Source organism: Hyperoodon ampullatus (genome assembly GCF_949752795.1).
Source record: "Hyperoodon ampullatus genome assembly, chromosome: 1".
In the NCBI taxonomy this organism is placed as follows: domain Eukaryota; kingdom Metazoa; phylum Chordata; class Mammalia; order Artiodactyla; family Ziphiidae; genus Hyperoodon; species Hyperoodon ampullatus.
This window is the reverse complement of record NC_136914.1, coordinates 26,318,633-26,338,973: the sequence shown is the minus strand read 5'-3', so window position 1 is coordinate 26,338,973 and position 20,341 is coordinate 26,318,633. Positions and strand designations below refer to the sequence as shown.

Here is a 20,341-nt window from a genome sequence, read left to right as displayed (position 1 = left end):
ACAGCAGTGAGAGGCCCGCATACCGCAAAAAAAAAAAAAAAAAAAAAAAATGTCCCCGTACATAGAAAACACACTGGTGGTGGCCAAGGGGGAAGAGGCTGGGGGAGGGATGGAGTGGGAGGCTGGGGTCAGCAGATGTAAGCTTTGATACATGGAATGGAGAAACAACAAGGTCCTACTGTAGAGCACAGGGAACTATATTCAATAGCCTATGATAAGCCATAATGGAAGAGAATATGAAATAAGAATGTATGTGTGTATATATATATGTATAACGGAATCACTTTGCTCTACAGCAGAACTTAACACAACATTGTAAATCAACTATACTTCAATAAAAAAAAGTGCCCGTAATATTGGAAATATCAGCATTTTCCATGGAACATCGACTACAGCTTCATGAGCAAAGACAGTATGAGGCATTAGTCCCCAAATATTTGCACTGTGTATTAAAAACACAGATACACAGAACCAATTCCACCCATGTGATAATTGTGTTTTCCATCTCTGTGAGTCCAGGATTCCTGAAACACTCACAGCAGGTCTAGCAACAATTACAGGAGGCATTCAGGAAGTAAAGATCATTGAATATAAGGCAGAAGGAGGAAAGATTTTTTTCCTCATAGAACAATAATGGACCTATTCTTACAAAGGTGAGTTTCTTCCAGATTTACACCAGTTCTGCAGAGGGAGACAGTATGATTTACAAAGCAAACGGGCACAAATGATTTTATGAGGCCTATTACGTCTTTGGAATCCCTTTAAGATAAAATTATATAGGCAATAATGCTATTAAAAAAGAACACCTGACCAGAGCAATTACTCCTCATAACAGAATGGTAAAATCTTTCTGAACCTCTATTCAATTCAATTGTAATATATATGATTGAAGCTGTATTCATGCAAACACCCCAATGTATATTACTGGAGATGGAAGGATAGATTTACTTTGTTCAACCTGAAGAAAACAGGTAAGCTCAGGGGCTAAAAAGAGCGCATCATAAGACAGATGAGGTATCATTTTTAGAGCTATATAATCTTTCAATGTGTCTAAACCCATTTTTATCACTTCATTATTTAATTCTGAATAAGCAGGCATGAAAAATTCTAAACGGACGCTCCTCAAAGCATGTTTTCCTTCACTTGAAAAAAGGATCACATCCAAACTCATCAAATTGTATACATTAAGTATACAATACATTAAGTATGTGTATAGTTTTTTGTATATACACCTCAAAACAGCTGTTAAAATTTTAAAAAGCCACATATATATTTTATTTATTTATTTATTTGTTTGTTTGTTTGCGGTACGCGGGCCTCTCACTGCTGTGGCCTCTCCCGTTGCGGAGCACAGGCTCCGGACGCGCAGGCTCAGCGGCCATGGCTCACGGGCCCAGCCGCTCCGCGGCATGTGGGATCTTCCCGGACCGGGGCACGAACCCATGTCCCCTGCATCGGCAGGCAGACTCTCAACCACTGCGCCACCAGGGAAGCCCCACATATATGTTTTAAAAATGGTCAGATTGAGAAGCACATTCAGTCAAATAAAATGGGTTTTGAAAATTTAAGGACTTAAGATTTTCCAAATGTGGTTTTATAATAGACTCATAGTAATTTCGTTAAAACTATTTTACAACAATGAGCAAGTACGGAATGACTAGGCATTAGAACTTTAGTATCTAGAACTCTACATCCCAACGATCTGAGACTACCTCATAGTGGTACGTAGGAAAGTGAATAAATTAATATATACATTCATACCAAAGCCACACCTTTTCCAAACGTTATACGAGACATATAAGAAGTAAAGGTCATTAGGAAACAGACAAGAACACATCAGTCTTGGTATAATTCTGGAATCTCTTTAAAATTCTCAAAGATAAAAGACATCAAACCTGCCCTCTGAGCGCTTCCTCACATGACAAGGAAGGGAAAAAAAAAAAATTCCAACTCATCCTATCAGAGCCACATTCATACCAATCAGTGTCCCTTCTAATGCTTTTCTCTTCTTCCTTATCACTCATCCGCCCCTTCTCATCCGCCTGATCCCTGCTCAGGGAAGATGCTCCAAAAGGCCCACCCAGGTGCCAGAAATGTCCTATGGGTGAAGCACAACGAACAGGCAGGGGTAGATAGCTGCAGTTTAGATCTTAGTCTAAGTGCGGTTGGTCGTCTTAGGAGGAAAAAGACATGCGATGGACATAATTAACAGAGCACAGCCCCTGCCCTATGGAAAAAGGACTTGCTGCCATCACTAACTTGCCTCCTTTTCTGTGTCCTATCAGACTGTAAAGGCCCCAAAGGCAGAGCTCAAGGCTTATTTGACATGAGACACCTAACACTATGCTTGGCATATAGCAGGCACTCCATCAATGGAGGCTGATTCAAACGAACAAAGGAAGAAGTAAAATACACGGTTCATATTTCCACCTTTAATGGCAAGACACCTCCCAAAGCACACAGACTGCTTTGCACGTACTAACTGACTGACACGATTTTTGACTAAAATAAACAGAAAGTCTCATATGTTCACACGGCTGAGGGGTCTGCAGTCACACACCCACACAGAAGCTCAAATAGGAACACTTCTTATTTGGTCTTCTCCTCTGGGTGGTTTGAAAAATCATCATTGGTTACTTATTATATTAATCTTCCAATGCTATACACCATTAGAAAAGCTTTTTTTTTTTTTTTTACTGTTTAACACACGAGAGGAGGGGAAAAAAGCCCAAAATCCGGATCACTTACTCTCCCGTTGCCGACACATTGCTGACTTGGGATACGTGGGCACTGTAGAAAAGAAGCAAAAGAAAGGAAGCCAGGTTAGACAGAGGACCAGAGAGTGCAAATCCAACGTGTGAGGGCATCCCGGGCTGAAAGTATTTAGCCAGGCCCTGAATGACCCTCACATGACATTTAAGTATCCACTGACGGATGCTGATTTTCACCTGTCTCTAGATTAGAGATGGCGCTGGGTGCATATTCCCAAACAGCTTCTTTTCTCCATGTTAAGATGTCCATGACGGATAGTTTCAAAGGTGACCCCTGAAAACCATTTCTGCCTCTCAGACTTTTGCCATGGCCCTAGTCTGGGGTCTTTGAATTTTCCCCAAATGTTAATACGATTGTTGCCCACGGCTTTCCTGCTACCAACTGCCCCATCCCTGCTGTCTGCAGACAGAAGCATCTTCCTAAAACTGCTCTGAACACGGAGCGGGGGCCATAGGGGACAGAGAACAAGGAACAAACACTGTTTTCTACACGACTCTATCTGAGCCACATTGTCTGCCTAAGTTCCTCAAGATGGAAAATACCTCAAGCTCTATAATGTTTCATCTTAACACCTAATTTATAGCCCTTTTACTGAGCTTTTATAAACTTCCTCTGTTTCCCATTTTCTCCAAAGCCTGAATTCCTTTGAAAGTATTAAAAAGTAGTCAGTAAAAAAAAAAAAAAAGTAGTCCATATAAAACGGAATGGTGAAATGAGAGAACACTATCTGATTAGCATGCTTCAGAACTTCACCCTTTTGTCCCCCATTCTACTTTCATATAAGCACAGTGTGGGTCGAGGCTGGCATCTGTTTTAACCATATCAGTGTGAGTACTTTCTTACATTCTGCCCTGTAGTGCTTAATTGGCTTCTAAATCAAGATTCAGAAGTACCTATGTTGAAAATGAGATTAAAAAAAAATCTTCAGTGCGTGTCAAACTATAGTTTTGCCTAATAGATCTAACAGTTCTCCCATTTTTACTTTCTTCTTTGTAGAAGACACCTGAAGAAAATAAAAGCTGTTAATGACCAATACGGACGGTTGCCTTTCAATCACTCCAAGCATCCTCATTTATACTACAGAATTTTCAGCATGTGAATGTGTTGCTTTGGAATCATCTGCTTTGGAATGTGTTGCTTTGCAATCATCTGTTGCTTTGGAATCATCTGAAGTACGTGGTTCTTCCATGTACATGTATATGTGTATCTCATCCCTTTCCATTTAGAACCTAAGTGCTTCAAGGGATTGTGTAATATTTCTCCTTTTCTTTCATGACAATACTTACGAATACCACCAGCACCATACTCAGCACAGCACTCATCATCCCAGAGGTGATCGACAGACACTCACTCTTTAACCCCAGAGAATTCCTTTAGCGAAAGCTGTAGCTCTTTGTCATGGTCACAAACCACAGCCAAGTCCCAGAAAAACTGCATAAAAGAGTGCTGTTGTTCACACGAGAAATATATGAGAAGAATCCTCATTAATAAATGAATGAACAAATAAATAAACCCGAATGCTTACTGAGTGCTGTGCTTCAGACATTGTGCTTAGTATTGTTTACATAGCTTTTCTCATTTACTGTTTACAATAAGTCCATGAAGTAGGTACCCTTGTTTTCTTTTCCCTATTTTCAAATGAAGAGGTTAGAGAGGTTAAGTAACTCACAGTCCTAGAGCCAAGAGGTAGATGAGCTGAGATTGGAACCAAGAAAGTTTGAGCTTAGAGTCTAAGCTCCTAATCGCTACACTTGACTTTTTGAATCCATCACTCACTAGAAGAAACACTCACTAGAGTCATCTTCCTATACGGAGGCCTGGACTTAGGTATTTAACTTTGCTTTTAATTACAACCATGTCTGCCTCACAATACCTGCTATTCATAGAGGTTCCCAGGTTACATAACCAACAATAAATCCTTTGCTGTTCTCTGTCCTTAGCTGGAACAGGCAGTCCCTGCTTTTGATGCTTGTGGCTCACCCTCTGTAAATTCAACACTGTATAATTAACTCAGGTACTCCATGTCTCACGCAGTTACACAACCTTGGTTTTGGGGGCAGGGGCCAATTTGAATAATGACTCCGGGAGAACATACAGGCGGGAAAATATAGATCTGCTAGATACTAAAAACATGACAAAGACATATAAATATAATCAGCCAATCAGTCAGCCATGCCATCTCAGATTGAAGGGATATACTTCCTTTCCTCCCTTCTATACACTTTTGACCTGAACTTCTTTTTGCTTATTAAAGCACACACTGATATTTTTATGTTCCTTTTGGGGCAGGGGGTGGGGTAGGGAGGAGAAGATGAAAAAAGGCGAGGAAGAAAGAGACGCGGAAATGACAACAAATGGGACCAGGTTCTGAGATTCCTAACTCTCTGAGTAAGTGCTTCTCAAACTCTAATGTGCATCACAATCACCCGGGATCTTGTTCACACACAGATTCTGATACAGTAGGTCTAGGTCTAGGAAAGGGGAAGTTGAGATTTTGTATTTCTAACACATTCCCCAGTGGTTCTGATGCTGTTGATTTGTGGAGGACCACTGATAAGCAAGGTTCCAAATTCCTGCAACTAAAATTCTTTTAGACTTCAGTGACTTAGATATCACAATTGCTGTTTTTAAAGATTCTAAGTTATGAAGGTATGATTTGGAAAACATATGCTAATTGGAATGAATAAAAGGCAATACATCAACATTTCCCTCAGAGCTTAAAGAAAAATGACCTGAGCCATCTGAATCAGTCTTAAAGAGCCTTTCTCAGAATGCAAAATAAATGAATAAATCAATAATAAGACTAAGTAATTAAACCATATTGATTTTTGTTAATACATTTATCTTAGGTCAAATTTATGATAAATTTATATTTTTGTGTTTTTGTAATAGGCCTTTGGAATTTTTGGTATTACTTAATGTGTCCATACTTCCATGCTTTTAAAATAGAATTTTTCTAAAGGAAGTATTCTTTTTTTTTAAATGCCAAGAAACTATTAGAGAGAGAAGAAAAATCTCTCAACCAAAATACAGAAATCTGTACAACTCTGCCACAATCAATACACATGGACTGTACAAATTCACACCAGTTCATAATTTACCAAACAAACTATGACTAAGAAGGCTCACAAAATAGATGGTGGTTTATGGAAAAGACTTTTACCCAATTAAGTACAAGAAAAGTTACAAACCACACCTCCACTTTCTAAAAATAAGAAGTATACTTAGTCTTAGAAAACTACAAGCTAGCAAATGTACAGAGAGCTGGCTGGTGCTAACACCACACTTGAGATAGTGTCTTTTTAAGAGTCTTTTTCAAAGCCTGTTGCCACTGCAGATTCTGGTCCTTGCTACTTTCAAGGCCAAAAACACAATACAAGGTCTGACCATTTCCTCAGGTCATACTTACTAGTTTGTCTTATGTACATTTATACATATTTAAGAGCTAGGTAAAAGTCTTGTCATAAAATTTCCAGTACTACATGTTTAAAATGTTGAGCTTCCCTGTTGAGCTGCCAAAAAGGATGACAACTTTAAGTGTCATAGTGCAAATTTTCTCTGCAAGTTCTACTGCAGAGAAAGGTTCTTTGAAATACAGATTTGCGTTAAAGGGACTGATGTAAAAATGTAGGCATCATGTCTGGGAGAAACTGAAATCACCCTAGGACTTCTCTCCCTTGCAAATAAGGTGATCATTTACTTGGATTCACAGGCTATTAAATCATTGAAAGGTACTGTCCAAACTATGGCACTGTCACTTAAAAATGTTTTTACCACTCTATCTTGTGCCAGATCTTCACAGCTGTGACATGGTTTAAATTCCATAATCCATCCCCCAAGAGGTGCCCACCCAAAGCAAGTATCAAATTTATCCATCCATTATAAGATGATCCATCCATTGACTATATCTTAACCTGATACAGTCATCGTATTGTAGTGTTTGGAAGGGCTTGTTCTGTCCAAGAGAAGTTCCTCCTTCCAGCTGATTCTGCTGTCTACCGTTTGCACGTTGGTACTGTTTTGGCTGCTATCTCCTGCTCGTGAGGCTTCGTACAGCACACAGATGGAGCCAACCTCTCTAATTCTGTAGGACACTTCGTAAGGGTCAACCCAGAGTGTGAGTTCACTTGGGAGAAGTCTGAACAGCTCCTGACCGCTCAGTCCAATCCCCTGTGCTGCCTGTCCAATGTGAGGATCCATTTTATGTCTGATGCGAATACAACGGTAACCCGATACCTTGCAGGGCTTTTCTGGGAACCAGTGATGTTTCTAATGTTCTGCCAGCAACTCCTGCAGGCTCTGGCGGAAGGACTGCAGCTGTCGCTCGCTCGTGAGCCCCTTGATGCGGAGGAACTTGGAGATGAACGTCTCGTTGGCGGCCATCTCGCCTATCACGGTGTTGGCCCGGGTGTAGAAGGGATGCGCGGGGTCGGCCCGGGCTCCCTCACAGGTCAGAGGGCTGAGAGAGAGGGAGGGGCGGATGGCTACGCTTTTTCTCCTTTCTTTATAGTAAAAAAGTTATTTTCGAGACAGGAGGTGGCCAGAGAGAGGAAGAGACGAGCGACCGCGGCCTGGTCACAGCGCCCGGACCTCCCAGGCCACCGCCGCCTACGGCTCTGAAGCCTCCGAAGCTCCCAACAGTTGCGTTTCCAGCTCTGAGGGGCCTAAAGAAAGTATCCTGAAAAGGGAATGTTTTGCGTTGGGAATCAGAAAAGTGAAGTTCTGGTCTTGGCTCTGCAGTTAATTAGCTGCAATCACAGTCAGATTGTTGGTTAGCTTGGCTGCTTTGGGTTGGTTTCTTCATACAGAAAATGAAAGCCTTGGTTGATGATCTCTGTGATTTTCTTTTAGCTCTAAAAGTTTATGACTATCTCAGTTTCAAGTTTATTGCCCTAAAGTTTAAATCATTACAAAAGGTTATAACTAACTGCATATTTAGTTTTATGACAGTGTCAGTCATAGGGTTTATCAGATACCAAAATGGCTTTGGTCAGGTATCCAATCACCTCCATAGTTCCTGTGGGATGTGCTTAACAATTCATCAATAACAAGATTTCTAAGAATATTTAATGTCAGAAATAGGGCCTGCTTCCATTGCTATAATCAGCTTATGGAGGTAATGTTAAGACACTAACAAAAAGACAATAAGCAAATAAGCTAAAGTGAAAGATAATGATTTTCTTCATCTACACGTAGCTTGTTTTCTATCCCCTGCAGAGAGCTAAGAATAATGAATTTTTTTCAGAGCACTTGACTGATTTGCTAAGAAAATCTCTTACTTATGCAGTGTAAACACCTGAATATGGAAGAATTCATTTCCTAATGTTGATAAAGCAAGTATTCAAAACTAAAATAAATAAGCAGACTCAGCATTATGGTCAATTTCATTACCCAAGCCTACTTAAGTGATGATGCAAATGAATGTTCTCCTGGTACAGTCATTCAAAACAGATTCTAAGCCTACTCTGAAATATATTCTATGATATAGTTACATATATTTAGTCTTTATTTCTATTAGCAAAACATTTCCATAAAGTGATTATGCTCATCTATGTTAGTCTATAAAATTTGCATGTGATAAGGTGCATAAAATGCCTATTGACAAGTGATTCTCTTATTAGATCACTTGATTTGAAATAAAGAAATCTTTCAAATCTACTGAAACCAGACATCTTGAAGAAGGATGTGTTCTCTTTTTACTGTCCTCTTACTTCAGTATATTCTCTTTTCAGTGGTGTATAAAATGCTGCCCGTAAAATATTGTTTTAGTAGGAACCATTAGGTCTAACAGAATTATCCTTTTTCTCTAGAAGATAATATTTACATTCAATTTTTTTAATGAGTAAGAATTTAAAAGACAATTATGTGATGTTTGTTTAAGCCTCAGGATGAGGATCCAGTAACTAATCATCAAACCAGAATGAAACCCTTAATTTGTCTGTTTAACAGAATACAGTGTTTTTAGTATCATCTTAAAATATTAAAAGTTGATACACAGTGTCAACATTATAAGATGATTATACCACTATTTCCTTGTAACTGTATAATGAATTTGTAAATTAAAACATTTTCATGATTTTAGTTCAATTCTCTACAGTGCCATAAAATAAACACACTCAGTCCTCAATAGTTATTCACTTTGCTTTAACTTTTAGTTATGATTATCACATGCAGAAATCTTAGGGAGCATTTATAGGTATTTAGATTTTGACAAAAAATATTTATCCCCACATATTTTTATCGAAACTCACACATACTATTCCTTTAAGTATTAGGACTGATTTGAAGAAACGAATTATTCTTCTTTCCTGTATCTTTTTTTGTTTGTTTGTTTGTTTTGCGGTACATGGGCCTCTCACTGTTGTGGCCTCTCCCGTTGCGGAGCACAGGCTCCGGACGCGTAGGCTCAGCGGCCACGGCTCACAGGCCTAGCCACTCCGCAGCATGTGGGATCTTCCTGGACCAGGGCACGAACCAGTGTCCCCTGCATCGGCAGGCGGACTCTCAACCACTGCGCCACCAGGGAAGCTCCATTCCTATATCTTGATACTGTATTAAATATTTTCTAACAAATTAAACTGAGCCCATCAAAACGTCAAAATACATTTTGTACAGCTTCTTTCGGGCCCTAATTATGGGAGTTATCAGTTTCACATATTTAGAATGTTTTGCATAAAAAGAAATTCAGAGGTTTATTTTAGTTTTTAGACTAAGGTCTTTATAAAGCAAAATTAAGAAATGAAATGGAGAGGTGACTATATATACTACACCCATTTATAGATGAGGAAATTGAGGTTCCGAGAGGTTTAGTATCTCACTCAAGTTTACACAGCTCTGATTCCATATCGTGTAATCTGGCTTCAGATATGTCCTTAATAAAAACATAATCCTTATTCTCAAATAATGCTGCTATTCACATAAATCTTTGGCTACACATCTATTTCTTTTCTTAGAATTAGAACAGATGATTAAAAGTACTTTTTGCATTCACATGGAAATTTCTTCTCAAAGTTTATGCTTTCCAGAAAACCTTTTATTTCATCTAGGTTTTCATGTTTATTAGCATAAAATTGCATGAAGTATTCTATAACCTTTTAAAAACTACTATACCCCTCACAGCAAACTTCACTTCTGATTATTAGTATTGTCCCCTTTTTTGTTTTTAAGTTTACCAGAGGTTTTCTTTTTTATTATTTTCATTTTTACTCACAAAGAATGAGTTCCTTGATTCAAACATGAGTTCTGCTATTTTTTTTTTTTTTTTTTTTTTTTTGCGGTACACGGGCCTCTCACTGCTGTGGCCACTCCTGTTGCGGAGCACAGGCTCCGGACGCGCAGGCTCAGTGGCCATGGCTTACAGGCCCAGCCGCTCTGTGGCATGTGGGATCTTCCCGGACCGGGGCATGAACCCATGTCCCCTGCATCGGCAGGTGGACTCTCAACCACTGTGCCACCAGGGAAGCCCAAAGTTCTGCTATTTTTATGTTTTCTTTTATTATTATTAAATTCTTTCGGGTTTCCAAGAAGTTGCTTTTCTTCCTTTTTATAACTTCTTATTCTGAATGTGTGGCTCGTTTACCTTCGATCTTTTTAAGAAGGTGAAGTTACCTCTTAAAAAGAACTTAGATCTCATTCCACAAATTTTGATATGTACTTTTCCTCTTTTTCTTCCAAATAGTCTGTTTTTATTTCCTATTTGAATTTCTTCCTCCCTTTAGGAGAGTTTTCGTTGGTTGACTGGAAATTTTTTGTTATTAATTACACTGTGGTTAGAAGACATGACTTAATATTTCTACTCTTCAAGAACTTTTAGAGATAGCTGAGTAATCTTTTAGAAAGTAGCAGGGATGCTTAAGCCCTATTTGTAGGTTGTAAAGTTTAGTGTATGTGATGCTCCTATATTTTAAATCTTATTAATTTTATTAAATTCTCAGCGCTATTTATTTTATAAATTTTTTTTGTTATAGACATATTGTGGTATATATAAGTTCTATACATCAAATGTGTTTGTATGTTTATCCTTGTTAACTTAAGGGTTTAAATTTATATGATTTGATACAATGCTAGTTTATACATACTTATTATTTTAACCTTTATATTTTTAGTATGGATTTTACCCAATAAAGTAAGTCTAGGTTTGTCCTGTTTAATGGATTTGGCTTTAAACTCTAGTTGTTCTGGTATTGATATTGCTATCTCTGCTTTCTTTCTCTTCATATTTATCAGAGATAAATCCTATATTATTAACCTTTCTGTGCTGTTTTGTTTAGGCATAGCTCTCTTGAGCAAAACATAGTTCAAGCAGTCATTTTAAAAAAGTATTTTTAGCTTTTATCAAAGAATTTAATCCATTTACACTTACTGTCATAGCTGATACATTTTTTCTAGTTTTATGTTTTTGCTTTATGTTTTATAATTTTGGAGCTTCCTTTTCCTTTGATTTCTGTCTTTGCTCTTATCTTCTGAGGTGATTTGGGATATACGAATCCTATGCACAATTCTACTAGTTGTTGCCTCTCCAACCCATACATCTGTAACTATTAAAACTGAAACAAAAACCCAAAAAACAAACCACCAAAAAAAACCCCTGAAACGCTTGATGCCTGCTTCTACTCTCCTACCTTCCATGTAAGATAAGAAATTTAGAATTTCATTACTTTCTTTGGCCCTCCACTAATAATTATAATCAGGTTTCTACTTCTTAATTAAAAAAATATTTGGGGGGATTCACCTCTCATTTAGCTGGGTATATATTAACACTGATTTCTACTTCTATTTCTATTAGTATGGTTTCCTCCTTAGAATCATAATTTTCGGGTTGGCTTTCTGATCTCTGACTTTCATATCTAACGTTATTTCTCTCACAGCTTTTTCTTTACCCTTTTTATTTTGGAAGAGCTTCTCAAGTTTCTCTCTCATCATGTACTTGATTTATTTTAAATACTTTCTGCTCTTTACTGCTTTCCAAAGTTTTAAAAATCTCTGCAAATACGTTTCTATGCTTCTCTTTCTCTCATTTCAGCTGTTCTTGTGTGTCTCTAGCCTTTTAATTCTCAACTTATTCTCTCCTTACAGGTTCCTACTCATATTTCAAAGAGGTTGGTTATGTCCTTGAGCATTTTTGGAGAAGATTAGCACATACTACTTCTCAAGTTTTCCTGTGAATCATACAAAAAAGTTTTCTGAAATCTGTTTCTACTCTGAGTCCTCAGAGCAAGTCATCCTTTCCCCTAGCTTGTAATTTCTCTTTATAGGTCCCAAATAGTTATTTGTGTTTAGGGGTTCATAAGGGGGAACAAACAATTCAGGCAGAGCCATTATCAAGCACCTGGCTGGGTATATTGTTCTGAGTTTATTTCATTGTCGCTTGGCCACAGGCAGATGCCCCCTCTTGGATTTAGACTTTAAAAGCCAGGATACGATTCTGCCCTTGAACAATCTACATGCATACTTGAGTGGACTTGCTGTTTAGTCCAATTTATGATTAAGCTGGAGAATCAGACACAAATTTGTAGTTTGTCTTTGTGCGGTGTACACTTGAAAGCATGCATTAAATCCAATAATCTTCCTGCCTTTATCCCTCAGGTAACTGAGCATCCCAGGGGGATACCTCCTCCTCTCCATTGTTTTGGGTACTTAATGTTCTAGTCTCTAAATGGGAGGTGAAAAAGAATACACAACTCAGCTCTGGATGGTTCCGAAAATAAGTTTCTGTTCAGTTGGGGGAATGTCACTTGCTTTTCTGGTCAGTGCAGTAGACACTGGAAGGAATCCAAGTCAGTTTTTTTTGCCTTCCTTCTCTCTTTGTGGTCACTATGTTGTTTAGATGGTGAAACATGAAGCCTGAAAGGTGAAAATGTTTGTCAGTTCATCTCCATTGATGACATTGCCTTTGACTTACAGTTTTCTTCTTCTTTTTTTAAAAATAAATTTATTTATTTATTTACTTTTGGCTGTGTTGGGTCTTTGTTGCTGCGCACAGGCTTTTCTCTAGTTGCGGCGAGCGGGGGCTACTCTTCGTTGCAGTGCACGGGCTTCTCATGGAGGTGGCTTCTCTTGTTGCGAAGCATGGGCTCTAGGCATGTGGGCTGCAGCAGTTGTGGCATACAGGCTCAATAGTTGTGGCTCTCAGGCTCTAGAGCGCAGCCTCAGTAGTTGTGGCACACGGACTTAGTTGCAACCGTGGGATCTTCCTGGCCCAGGGCTCGAACCTGTGTTCCCTGCATTGGTAGGCGGACTCTTAACCACTGCGCCACCAGGGAAGCCCCTACAGTTTTCTTCATCATTGTTATAAAATTGTCTATAGTTTTTGTCTTTTATGTCATCATTAGAATTTAAATGGGAAGCTGGGAGTAGTTATATCAGACAAAGGTAGTCTGCTTTTAACCTACAGGTTTACATTTTATTAAAATCTTAAGTTCTTATAAACAGAAGTCTATAGGGAGGCAGGGAGACCAACCACTGCGCCACCAGGGAAGCCCCGAAAGTTCTTTCCTTTTTAAAGGCGGAATAATACTCCACTGTATAGTCTGCATTTTGTTTATCCATTCATCCACTGATGAACATTTGGGTTGCTTCCATCTTTTGGCTATTGTGAATAATGCTATTATGACCATGGGTGCACAAACAACTCTTTGGGACCCTACTTTCAATTCTTTTGAGTATATACCTAGAAATGGAACTCCTGGATCATACGGTAATTCTAAGTTTAATGTTTTGAGGAACCACCTTTACTAATTTTGCTAGAAGCTGCAACGTTTTACATTTCAACCAGGAATGCACAAGTGATTCAATTTCTTGTCATCTTTACCAATACTTGTTATTATTATTATCATAGTAGCCATCCTACTGGGTATGAGGTAGTGTCTCATCGTAGTTTTGATTTGTATATCCCTGATGATTAGTGATGTGGAGCATCTTTTCATGTGCTTATTGGCCATTTGTATATGTTCTCTGGAGAAATGCCAGTTCAAGTCTTTTGCCCATTTTTTAATTGTGTTGTATTTGTTTTTTGTTGAGTTTTAGGAGTTCTCTATCTGTTCTAGATATTAATCCCTTATCAGATATATGATTTGCAAATATCCCCCCCATTTTGTGAGTTGCCTTTTTCTTCTCTTGATAATGTTATTTTTTTGATCACAAAATTTTTAAAAATTTAAAGAAGTCCAATTTACCTATTTTTTCCTTTTGTTTCCTGTGCCTTTGGTGTCACACCTAGGAAATCACTGCCAAATCCAATCTCATGGAGCTTTTGCTCAATGTTTTCTTCTAAGAATTTTGTAGTTTTAGCTCTTATATGTAGATCTTTGGTCTATTTTGAGTTAATTTTTGTATATGGTGTTAGGTAAGGGTTCATTAGGTAAGGGTTCAACTTCATGCTTCTGCATGTGGATATCCGGTTTTCCCAGCACTATTTGTTGAAAAGACTGTTCTGTGACACTTTTTGAAAATATGGACACCCAGCCCACTTGAGACTCAGAATCTTGGCCAGTGAGACCCAGGCACCTTTAATGAGCTCCATATACTTCATACCATTAAGAAAGTATTATCAAAAAACAGAAGAATAACAAATGTTGACAAGTATGTAGAAAAACAGGACTCTTGTGCATTACTAGTGGAAATGTACTTAAAAATGTTTAAGGTGGTAAATTTTATATTATGTGTATTTTATTGCAATTGAAAAATAATTTAAAGCTGTTTAAATGGCAAATTTTATTTTATTTATGTATTACCACCAAGAAAAAAAGAAAAAAGAGCTCCAAAGCAGAGGTGATGTACCTCCTCAGTTAAGAAATACTGTTGTAGTCAAAAAGGACAAGGTAAAAACTATTTACATATATAGTTATCTGTGTCTAAAGACACCCAAAATATCTAGCTGACTTTATCATCTTGGGAAAAAAAAAATCAAGTAGATAATTAAATAAAACGCCTGCTTATTTGTTCTACTTTTTAGTTAGTAGCCTGAAACAGGCTTATAAACAAACACAATGTGTGGTATGATATACTTCTCCAAACTATCCCATCTGATAATAAGAGCTTTTTACCTCAAAGTGATAATTTAGAAAACATACATTATGCTTAAGGAGAAAAGTAAACTATTAAAAATTTAATAATACTACCCCCCGCCAAATAACAAACAGAAATTCTAGCACAAGTTGTTTGGAAAGGTAATCTCCAAAAAGCTATCTAAAGATGAGTTAGAAATAAGTTTTCTACATATCAAGATAAGAGTGGTATGATATAATTTCCGGATCCCATCTAGTATCTATTTAAATCTGAATTTATCCAAAGCTAAATTTTTTCTTCAACATAAATCCTGCAGTTAAAAGACTTTCATAAAATTGATGCTTCCTGGAGTCTAAGAATAAAAAGTTAATAAAATCCTAAAGAACGAGTTTGTGTGCCAAACAGCTAATTTAGAAATCAATCTAATTGATGTTCCTGATTCAGGAAAATTAGAAAACATACGAGGGGGTGGGAGGGAGGTCTAAGAGGGAGGGGACATAGGTATACATATAGCTGATTCACTTCATCGTACAGCAGAAACTCACACAATATTGTAAAGCAATTATACTCCAATTAAAAAAAAAAAGAAAAGAAAACATATGAAATACTGAAACTGACCCTATGCGATTCCAAATCTGCTAAAATAGCAATTTAGCTTCAATTTGCATGATGAGTATTAAAACTTGGGCTGAAATTGATAAAGACTTAATTTCAAGGTTTCAGTGAAGCACAAAATGAGAAGGGGAAAACAAGAGGGTCAGTGCAGACGCTAGAAGACAAGGGTTAGGTAAGGAATGAGACACTACTCAGAGGCCAGGTGAGTTGTTTAGAGCCCAGTGAAGAAAACTGGTTATAGGTATGCAGGCCCTGAGGCATATATTCAGGATTTTCATAAAGCACAGGCAAAGATGGGTGCTAGGTATATGTAAAATTTAGGTATTCATAAAGAAGGAATTCATGGGTCAAAGTTAGATGGGATAGGATGGGGACGGGACCTGACCCTGGCCATACGGAAGGTGAAGATAGTGTGGGGAGATGGGAGCAGGTAGAGATGAGGAGGAATAGAAAGTGGAGATCAAGAACCCTACTCCCAGTGGAAATAACCACAGAAATCAAAACCTGGGCTTGGCAACACTGAAGACTTCGATAAATAGAAGTAGAACTAGCAACAGATCCCAACCAGATCTGACTGGACGTCACCAAAAGAATTCAGACAACAGGCTGCATGTGGCACAGAAGAACACCTACTGTAAGCTGCTTTCACACTAATCTGAGCAATTGAGGTAGGGGCTCCTTTTCTGGGATTCCAACCTAGACTAGGAAAGAGGCCAGGGTGTGGGCATCTTTGCCAAGCATGTTCTGCACCCTTAGCACGCAGGTTCGTGTTTATTTGCGGCAATCTCACTAAGGGTTTGGTATAACCGGTCCTTCCCTTTCATTCCCTTAATCACTTCAACAGGGCGGGTAGTCTCTAATGAGCATCTGGGGAACAATGACACCTACTGTTTGAGCTACTGTAGCTGCAATAAACTTGCCACATGGGATGGTGGCAGGTGTAGATTTGTAGCTACTATTTCTTTCCTTTGCAAAAAAGGACAAATGGCTCTACGGTGAATTAGGTTAGGTTGGAGAAGTACTGGAATTAAAGAAGACAGAGTTCTTATCACAGAAAACTATTCATCTAGAATGAGAACATCTGAGTGCATGTCTATTTATAAGAGGCCTACCTTACTACAGAAAGGCCTGAAGGCAGTGGAACCGTACAGTAGACTAACACGTGGTTCAGCCGTAGATGTTAGAATAGCAATCACAGAAACCGCAATTCTACAGGGTGAACGGTGGAGCAAGGTAATGACTGAAATGGCTCCTCTCGGTCTCTGTTCCTGTGACCGACCTCCCTACCCCCAGCCACAGGAAGGTCCTGGAACCTCCACTAGTGCACTGCAGCCTCTCGGTATGCTCTGCATCTCTACTCCAGACACAGACCCTCTCTTGCTGTTATAAATAATGCACCTTGTCTCCACTCCAATTGCTGGATGCCTGTCTGATCTACTGTATCTGAGTTCCTTTATAGAGCAGCTATTCTCCTTCCTCTGAAATGGGAGGCCTGCTTTGCCCTCATGTTCTCTCTGTTTTGATTTGGTCTACCTGAAGACTGCCCACTCCCAAACTTGCAGCCACTGAGATGTGCCATTCTACCTTATGTCGGACCTCTCAGAATAAACCACAAAACGGAATACCCCTCCGTTCAATACCCCATCCCCTCCGCCTGGCTGCTTGTGGCTGAATCTACTTCTGGTGAACACCCACCTCGGATGTGTCTCATCTCTTGACTGGGCCTTTCCTCCCCTGAAAAACCTGACCAATGAACACTGTCAATACATAATATTTAGTATTCAATATCCTTAGCCAGGGAAGATACCATTTTGCCACTACCAATCATTTTTTACTTTTCAAAGGCACAGAAAAAATTATTTTGGATTTAAAAGAGCCAATTTAGTTTTTCATCATGTTAATAAATCATTATGGAATTCATTAGTCATGTAATGACTCCCTTTTTCTAACACTGCAGCAAAGGAATTGTAATAAAGTTGGAGGGAAAGGAATAGAAGACAAGGACATTACAAACATTTATTTAAAATGTTGAAGCACTCATTTGCTCTTACTAGAGGTAGTGCAAAAAAAAAAAATGCACTGATTTATAAATTAAATTATCAGTGGACATGTTTCTGTTTCTAGTCCCCAAATCTAGAACTTAGTCATAATTAACAATCATGTTTTCCTTTTTCTACTTGAATTCTGTACGCTAGATTAACTCAAGAAAAGTCAATCTCAAACCAGCCATGCAAATAATTAAAAAAAAAAAACAGTTCATGTGTTATCAATAGATTCTCCTTATTTCATGTCAAGTGGGTAAGAAAAAAAGCTAAATTAACTTGTACCAACCTAACTCTTAAATAATTTTTAAGATTATCATGTAATGTTATTCAGAAAAAGAAACTACTTTTGAAATTTTTAATTTCAGGCCAAATAATTACGAGTTTTGCCTTTATGAAATATCTCCACTTAGTTTAAATTCCCCTCACAGGAAAAGAGTGCCTGCTGGTAACTTTTCCTTTTTCTGCAACTTTACCACTACTGTAAATGTGGGCTAGTATGCACATTCATTTTCTCCCCTACTTTGATCATATTTTAGTTTTTAAGACTCTTAACACTGAAAGGTCAAATAGCTTCTATCGAGAGTTCAGTAAATATACGAATTTTCTTTACATTTTTTTGCTTTCATTTTGGAAGTACAGCATTTCTTTTTTCAAGATTACAGAATTACTCTAGATAATTACAAAATTTACACTCTAAAACGCAATTATGTGTATTTGAGGACTTACAACTTATAAGTCCATTTTCCCCATCTGCTTTTTAAAACAGTAGTAAAAAAAAAAAAAATTCAATACTATGTAAAACATAGATTGATGCTACCCAGAGTAATAAAACTAAGACATTCAGAGAATAGTTTTCATTAGTTGTCATGATCTGGTGCTGGAGTCTTCTGTACTGTGTAAAACTTAATTTCCATTAATATATGATAATCATTTGTTTGATATTACTGTGTGTATTTACATAATGAATACTAGCATCACTGTGTACCCAGCAAGAACATCCTCATGGGTTTACAGTAATTGCACAGTCAAGATAGCCTATGAACCAGAATGTGCTGATCTGGTTGGCAGGAAACCAGGACGAATCAAATGGACCACCATGTTTCAGACTGAAACCTCAGATGTTCCCTGCTTTGCCACAAAGTGATTACACAACAAGCTTCAAGTAGCTAAAGGGCAGAGCACGACTGCAAACCAGTTACTTGGCCAAGCCTGACGCCCTATGACACATTTCGGAACTGTGGTGGTTGAATTAAGGTCTAAATCTAACACTGAGACTATTGCAACAAATCAGACTCAAAAACAAACAAAATATTTATGTGATACCCTGACACTGCTTTTTTTTTTTTAACATCTTTATTGGAGTATAATTGCTTTACAATGGTGTGTTACTTTCTGCTGCATAACAAAGTGAATCAGCTATACATATACATATGTCCCCATGTCTCCTCCCTCTTGCATCTCCCTCCCACCCTCCCTATCCCACCCCTCTAGGTGGTCACAAAGCACCCAGCTGATCTCCCTGTGCTATGCGGCTTTTTCCCACTAGCTATTTATTTTACATTTGGTAGTGTATATATGTCCATGCCACTCTCTCACTTCGTCCCAGCTTACCCTTCCCCCTCCCTGTGTCCTCAAGTCCATTCTCTAGTAGGTCTGTGTCTTTATTCCCATCCTGCCCCTAGGTTCTTCATGACCATTTTTTTTCTTTTTTTTTTGCGGTACGCGGGTCTCTCACTGTCGTGGCCTCTTCCATCGCGGAGCACAGGCTCCGGATGCACAGGCTCAGCGGCCATGGCTCACGGGCCTAGCCGCTCCGCGGCATGTGGGATCTTCCCAGACCGGGGCACAAACCCGTGTCCCCTGCATCGGCAGGCGGACTCTCAACCACTGTGCCACCAGGGAAGCCCTTTTTTTTTTTTTTTTTTTTTGGATTCCATATATATGTGTTAGCATACAGTATTTGTTTTTCTCTTTCTGACTTACTTCACTCTGTATGACAGACTCTAGGTCCATCCACCTCACTACAAATAACTCAATTTTGTTTCTTTTTATGGCTGAGCAATATTCCATTGCATATATGTGCCATATCTTCTTTATCCATTCATCAGTCGATGGACACTTAGGTTGCTTCCATGTCCTGGCTATTGTAAATAGAGCTGCAATGAACATTGTGGTCCATGACTCTTTTTGAATTATGGTTTTCTCAGGGTATATGCCCAGTAGTGGGATTGCTGGTTCGTATGGTAGTTCTATTTTTAGTTTTTTAAGGAACCTCCATACTGTTGTCCATAGTGGCTGTATCAATTTACATTCCCACCAAAAGTGCAAGAGGGTTCCCTTTTCTCCACACCCGACACTGCTTTTTAAAAAGTAGAATTCAAAATGGAGGAAAGGTTAAAAGAAAAACAAAAAAAACCTTCAGCAACTTAAACTTGAATTTATATGGTCATATTACTTTCAAATATAGTTTGTAAGCCTCTGAAGTGGATAGGTAGTGAGGAAAGAAATGCAGCAAGTAAGAAAAGCCTGGTTTCTAGGTTATTACTGATACCTAAGTGGGATGGTTCACTGAAAATCACATCAATACAACTTCTTAGTCTGGAGGGAAGTGATCTCATCTAACATCTACTTTGATGTAAACTTACCTGTTTTAAGAGTTGTCATTCTGGCTTTATAAACTTTAGAAAATAATCCTGAACTCTAAGAACTTGCTGAATATTAGTTTCACACTTCACTACTATCTAGAAAATGACCTAACGTAACCTAAGACTCCTTCAGCAAGTGAGCCTTAGGCTCAGAACCCGCCCCACCTGCATGTATGTGTAGAACAGAGATTTTAAAATTTAGGTTACAGCCTAATCATTAGGCAGATTTTGAAATTCAAATGGCTAGCTTGACATCTT

General features: G+C 38.4%; 1 protein-coding gene and 1 pseudogene across 2 annotated transcripts in view; both read right to left on the bottom strand.

Annotated features, from left to right (window-relative positions):
• Positions 1-20,341, bottom strand: part of FAM13A (family with sequence similarity 13 member A) — a gene marked incomplete at both ends in the record, with an annotated part of 327,001 nt that overhangs the window by 59,158 nt on the left and 247,502 nt on the right. The window contains 1 exon segment of the mRNA XM_079717737.1: positions 2,749-2,790. Within this exon segment, the coding sequence (XP_079573863.1) occupies positions 2,749-2,790 (42 nt within the window).
• On the bottom strand, positions 6,682-20,102 carry LOC307067860 (protein BTG1-like; annotated as a pseudogene). The gene is made up of 2 exons: positions 20,084-20,102; positions 6,682-7,274 (listed from the first exon to the last, which is right to left on the bottom strand). The product of its transcript is annotated as a protein BTG1-like (transcript).